The sequence below is a fragment of the Coregonus clupeaformis genome, chromosome 26, assembly GCF_020615455.1.
Source record: "Coregonus clupeaformis isolate EN_2021a chromosome 26, ASM2061545v1, whole genome shotgun sequence".
Taxonomy (NCBI): domain Eukaryota; kingdom Metazoa; phylum Chordata; class Actinopteri; order Salmoniformes; family Salmonidae; genus Coregonus; species Coregonus clupeaformis.
In genome coordinates, this window is record NC_059217.1 from 38603799 (window position 1) to 38610728 (window position 6930).

At 39.7% G+C, this 6930-nt stretch overlaps 1 protein-coding gene across 1 annotated transcript; it reads right to left on the bottom strand.

Moving 5' to 3' along the window:
• Positions 1–4152: 4152 nt before the first annotated feature.
• LOC121539958 (hyaluronidase-5-like) lies at positions 4153–6585 on the bottom strand. Its single transcript, XM_041848608.1, has 3 exons — positions 5504–6585; positions 4755–4844; positions 4153–4613 (listed from the first exon to the last, which is right to left on the bottom strand). Exons 1-3 carry the CDS (start codon positions 6443–6445, stop codon positions 4179–4181), a joined length of 1467 nt encoding a protein of 488 aa, XP_041704542.1. The 5' UTR covers positions 6446–6585; the 3' UTR covers positions 4153–4178.
• Between the last annotated feature and the right edge of the window lie 345 nt (positions 6586–6930).

Here is a 6930-nt window from a genome sequence, read left to right on the forward strand (position 1 = left end):
ACATAATGAGTCCCAGAGCCAGGGTGTGACATATAGCTTTAGGAGAGAGGAGAGAGAGGTTTTCTGCAGTGGATTATAGAGACTTGACGATTCACTCTTGTTTCTCTCTGCGTATCCCACACTGGGTTGGAACTTCATAGCCTCAGCTCTCTGTATTTGAAGCAGTCCTCTTGGATCTCACAGTCATACAGAAATCAAAGAAAACCCTTACGGAGAAACCACGTGAATTTCACGTGATCACGTGACATCGTTTGGTTTTTCCATAAAGGAAGTTTAATGCAGTAAGGCACAGGCAGCAGGCGTGTGTTTAGTTAAGTAGCAAGGTTTGTTTTGTGTGTGTGTTTCTCTAAACACACACACACAATAAACAAACATACAGTTGAAGTCGGAAGTTTACATACACTTAGGTTGGTGTCAAAAACTAGTTGTAAAACTAGTTTTTCAACCACTCCACACATTTCTTGTTAACAAACTATAGTTTTGGCAAGTCGGTTAGGACATCTACTTTTACCATGACACAAGTCATTTTTCAAACAATTGTTTACAGTCAGATTATTTAATTTATAATTCATTGTATCACAATTCCAGTGGGTCAGAAGTTTACATACACTAAGTTGACTGTGCCTTTAAACAGCTTGGAAAATTCCACAAAATTATGTCATGGCTTTTGAAGCTTCTGATAGGCTAATTGACATCATTTGAGTCAATTGGAGGTGTACCTGTGGATGTATTTCAAGGCCTACCTTCAACCTCAGTGCCTCTTTGCTTGACATCATGAGAAAATCAAAAGAACTCAGCCAATACCTCAGAAAATAAATTGTAGACCTCCACAAGTCTGGTTCATCCTTGGGAGCAATTTCCAAATGCCTGAATAAATAATTCTCTCTACTATTATTCTGACATTTCACATTCTTAAAATAAAGTGGTGATCCTAACTGACCTAAGACAGGGCATTTTTACTAGGATTAAATGTCAGGAATTGTGAAAAACTGAGTTTAAATGTATTTGGCTATGGTGTAGGTAAACTTCCGACTTCAACTGTATGTTGACACACACAGGTGCTTACAAACGCACACGGCCACATGACAGGGGCACCTTACGTATTCGCTGTCTTATAATTTCTGCCATATTCGTTTCATATTTATCCATGCAAACATTACTTTGACTCCTGAAGAGAATGGAGTCCAAAGGGATTTGATCTTCCCCAAATCAGCATGCTCTCCCTAATCTAACTATTCAGAAACAAAGTAGATCAATCAGTAGGACAATATAGCATTCTCAGACTCATGAAATATAATAACCATTAGGGCTTACCCTGCAGCATACTAGCTTTAAGGTGCTGTTCTGAGAGAATACATTATTTCATATTACTGTATTCCCCAGTCCTTTCCCTTCTCTAAATGACTTCTCTCTCTGTCAGACGTAACACTTCCCACTGGGCACACACTGGTTGTTGTTTCCACATCATTTAGACGTTGAATTGAGTGCTCTGATGAAAGGAGTGGGTCACTCAAGACAGTTCCTGACATTACCCTGACGTGGTGACATTCATATGACATTTTAGAAGAGAAAAAAAGTATCTATTAAATTCAGCTACTCTAAACTACAGCAGACATGAGAAGTAATGATCCTCCTTATCAGTATAGATATCATAGTGGACAAACAACCACCAAAGAGCAATGCTTTTTCTCTGCCTTGACAGTTGTATTCAAGCTGAGTCATTGCTGATTGGTTTGTGCAGATACACTGTCCGGCTATAGACCCTCTTTTGTGTTGCCCTTGAGAGAGCCAATGCCGCTTACGTCACTCTGTAGTTGTAAAGACCACCTCCACCCACCCCTGATATGAGTGTAAACCCACTCTAATCATAGACAGTCACACCGTGCCACGTCAGTGTGTGTTGATGTGGCATGCTTAGGGCCCTGTTTATGCTGTACAGTTAAACCATTTGCACTGTGTCATTCAGCTGAACTGTGGCTACCCAGTATTAGAATACCAACTGTGGAAGCAAGAACTTCACTGAATATCAAACGTTTTAATGAATAGAAAAACACTTGATGGAGTTACACTTTAACTCTTATTAAAGACAGAATCTGGGATATGTCCTGCTGTTCAATGGTCATTTCAATTAATGATGAGTGCCTTTGGTATGTGTCATTGCTATGTGAAATGATGTAACCAGTTCAAGTTGCCTTATTGGTCTCAAAATGTATTTTATTTAATCCATGATGTGTTTCCCATGAAAAACAGGATATATGAGAGGAATTATTGTCACTGTTATCCCTTGACTAACACAGAGGAAACAGTGCAGAAATATAATTGTATCGCCCCCTACAGTTACTTTACACTATCAGCAGGAGTTTAATTTACTACTACTGTTTACATATTTTTAAATGGAGGAACACTGAGAGCAACAAGGAGCTCTGGTGGAAAATATTGGTATATTGGTTTCTTGTTTACTTTGTCCCCTTAGTGAGACACAGACACTCTAGCCAGAAGACACATGGATTCATGCTGTGGTTCTGCAACATCCAATAATATCTGTGAGAAATGCCTCAAATCAAATCACATTTTATTTGTCACATGTGCCGAATACATCAGGTGTAGACTTTACAGTGAAATGCTTACTTACGAGCTCTTTCCCAACAATGCAGAGTTAAAAAGTAAGACTTTTTTTTTTTTTAAGTAAGAAACTCAATACATCCTTTTTTATATATGTCAGACAGACACAAAGTTTTCTCCAGCTAAACAACAGATTTTGAAAGCCAACTGGAGATTTGTGAACAGGAAATGTGTCATTGACAGGAAATGCCAGTAGCCTATATACTTGATCTGCAGACTTGGGTCGCGTTCCCCAGCTCAGACGTTGCATGCATCAACCAATGGTTGCGTGCCACGTCATTGACTGCGCCGTCGGGCACCAGATTTCTACAACATATGATGTGGTTAGCTGATACTTAAAATACCTATCCAGGAGTTGTACGATCTGGCATGCGTCAGCAACGCCTGGGCAGAGGAACTAGCCCCTAGTCAAGACTGGATGGGTTCACAATGAATTCTGGCCTTACAGTGTCATAAGATAATGGATACGGTATATCAAATAAGAAACCTAGTTAAAGGTTGTGGATATACAGTATATCAAATAAGAAACCTAGTTAAAGGTTGTGGATATACAGTATATCAAATAAGAAACCTAGTTAAAGGTTGTGGATATACAGTATATCAAACAAGAAACCTAGTTAAAGGTTGTGGATATACAGTATATCAAACAAGAAACCTAGTTAAAGGTTGTGGATATACAGTATATCAAACAAGAAACCTAGTTAAAGGTTGTGGATATATAGTATATCAAACAAGAAACCTAGTTAAAGGTTGTGGATATACAGTATATCAAACAAGAAACCTAGTTAAAGGTTGTGGATATATAGTATATCAAACAAGAAACCTAGTTAAAGGTTGTGGATATATAGTATATCAAATAAGAAACCTAGTTAAAGGTTGTGGATATACAGTATATCAAACAAGAAACCTAGTTAAAGGTTGTGGATATACAGTATATCAAACAAGAAACCTAGTTAAAGGTTGTGGATATATAGTATATCAAACAAGAAACCTAGTTAAAGGTTGTAGATATATAGTATATCAAATAAGAAACCTAGTTAAAGGTTGTGGATATACAGTATATCAAACAAGAAACCTAGTTAAAGGTTGTGGATATACAGTATATCCAGTTACACTTGTTGTGCTCTTGTCTTTAATTGGAAATGATGGTTTTTCACCATAATCTGTACTTTTACATCACCATCAAATATATTTACACTTTTCACAGCAGTTTCAGTTATGTTTTCGCATTTTCACCAGAAGTACAGTGTGTTCATATGTTTTACCTTAACTTTTTTATTATATATTTTTATACTGACACAGACATATGGTAGCAACCCAAACTAGCATCCCAAACATAAACTCAAGAAGCCCTGGAAACTCCAAGTGACAGTACAACACCTCCTGTTGTCCACAATACACGTACATCACAGGTGGCTGGTGGCACCTTAATTGGGAAGGACGAGCTCATAGTAATGGCTGGAACGGAATTAATCGAATGGTATCAAATGCATGGTTTCCATATGTTTGATACCAATCCATTCACTCCATTCCAGCCATTATTAGCAGTCCTCCCTTCACCAGCCTCCTGTGATGTTCCACATCATTACAAAACAAAGGTGTGTACTGTAGACAATAGAAGCCAGAATGAGAAACGGTTGGAAGTATTGGGGAGTTCCATTGCTTTGGACAAAGTTAGGGAAGGAGTTTAGAGTACTGGAGGACTGACATGGTTCGTCAGAGTAGCACAAACAGTCAAATCTGTCAGCAAACCAGTCAATCTCATATTGGGACATTTCACCCTTCACTGCCAGATCGCCTGTTCTATATCTCTTGATCTGGAAGGTGTATGGGTCGAGGTGTAGGTAGTCGTCTCTGTCCCAGTGCTTTCTTATGCAACGGCCATTCGCCTGACACAAAGCCTCGCTACACAGCCGCGATGCCATGGAAACATTCAAGATGTACGGATTCATGATCTTCTCCAGGTGGCGTCTGGCAGCGAAGCAGGAGTCCTGTGAAAAGTTAAGGGCAGAGTGATAAAGTGCTTTGGTTGTGTTTACATTAAAGATTTGATTACGTGCATTTAGGTGTTATTAGATAAGCTTGTTCTTAGATGCATATGAAATAGATGTGTATAAAAATAGGGAGCATACCTCTGAGTCAGTGACGTTCATGTCCCCCCAGGAGATCACCCCAGCCGCTCCCAGGGCAGCTGCCTCCCCAATGGTGTTCACCAGGTCATACTGGAAACCACAGAGTTACAAAGCCATAAGGGAAAATCACTATGACACAATACACCCCCACAATGTCATTCAAAGGATACAAATCACACCAAGTCATTCAAAGGATACACATTTTGACAAGACAAAACACTAACACTTCAAACACACTTCAAACAATAACATGAGAGAAAATGAGACTAAACAAAGTTGTCAAGCTGGTAGAACAGACGATTAAAGGAAAAGATAGCTAGAGAGATCACTATGATTTTTTTGCTCTACCTTTGAGACATTTAGGCCAGGGGTCAGCAACAGGTTTTTAGCAACAACAAAACAGTTTTTAGCAACAACAAAAAATATATGTATTTTTTTGTATGATTTTAGTTTTAAGTCAAAAGAGACTAAAATCACCAGGATTCCAGCAAAATATTTGTTTCATTTAGGAAATCTGTTCAAGTATTCCCACAAATATAAAAAGAGACGTGATTGTGTCTCAATGTAATCAAGGTATAAAATTATTGTTATTTTCAAATACAATCTCTTTTTGGGCTTAGTTGTGATCAATTATGCAGTGTACAAATTATTATAATTAAGTTCCGGCGCCTTAATATCTGATTTAAGGCCAGTTAGTGTGCGGTCAGGTACATAAATCGTTTTCAGAACTCTTGACAGTGTTCACTGACCTCTGACATGTAGTCATCACCACTATCTTTGAAAACTGGGCGGATGTAGGCGTAGACAGGAATGGCGTAACTTTGGTTGGGGAGCATGGATACTCTCATAGCTTCCTGAATGCGGTGGCGGACAAACAGGCGGGCTTGGTAGGAATCTCTCAGGATCAGCTCCAGATAGATGGATGGGTAGAGAGCAGTGGACTCCTTCCATAGCCACATCAAGTCATCGTTCCTCTCTAGCTCAAGCTCAGGACAACTCCCAGAATAATCACTCATATCCTGGTTGTAGTCGTAGTTGTAACAGTCTGGGTACAGATAGTATCCCCAAAGCCTGTTGGGTCTTAGCCTCTTCCCAACCAAGAGAGATCGGAGAAAGTATCGCTTTGCTGCTCGCTCAAACACTATCTTGGCTCTGTCTTCGGCCTCGTCGTCGGATAAGTTTGGGGTCTTGGTTTTCACAGTCTCAATTGAGAGATCTCGATAGATGTCCTTGCTGCCCCAGTTCCGGACCCACTGTGGTCGCCATTCCTCAAAGTCAAGGATGGCGAGGCCCGGTTGGTCTTCGGGGATGTAGTATTCAATGTCATCTTCGGCCTGCTCATGGTGTTCCTGGAAATCGATCAGCTGTGGAAGGCCTTCATCATACATTTCCCCTGTGTCCTCGTCCACGTATGGGAAGAGGCCGAAACGGTCAGAGTAGAAAATGGAGATGCTTTGGTTGGTGGCGGACTTCAAAGTGCTGCTCACTAACTGGAAGTGGGAGAGGTTGAGACCCACACCAAATCTGGTCTCGCAGAGTTCTGTGGGAGAGTTCCACATGAAAAGGAAGGGGTAGTTAGGATCTACAGGTGGGTCTGTTTTAGGTAGTGCCCAGTTAATGCCCAGTAGAGTCATGAGAAAAAAACATTCCATGAAGTGCAGTCCACGAAAGGAGACCATGTACAGATTCATTTTCAACTCTGCGTCTTGTTCCTTAAGATGGGAAAACAGAGCATAATAAATCAACGTTATTGTGAGTAATGTTTTGGAACGGTGTCAAAAGAAAGCACATCCAACCCAGATATAAATAGGTAAATGTGTTCTGCACTTCCTTTCTTTTCAAAGAAGATTTCCTTTCAAAGCAGAAGTATTTGTTTTTGTTTGATGTAATTTTGGCAAATACAAACATAACTGTGACATCATTGATCAGCATTCTATCCTGCACCATCTACTCAAAAAAAGCTTTTAAATTTGAAGTGTTCAATTCAATATAAATAATTACAACATCTTATGTGTAGTGGAAAATACAACCAAACACTGCACAAATGGTAAAAATAGAGGCAATAGTCAAAATGGAGGCAATAGAGAATGACATACAGCTCAAAACTAAGCACATTGAATTCAATCATATCTGTGATTGCTCAACTGCCGAAATTGCCACCCCATTCCCCCCACAG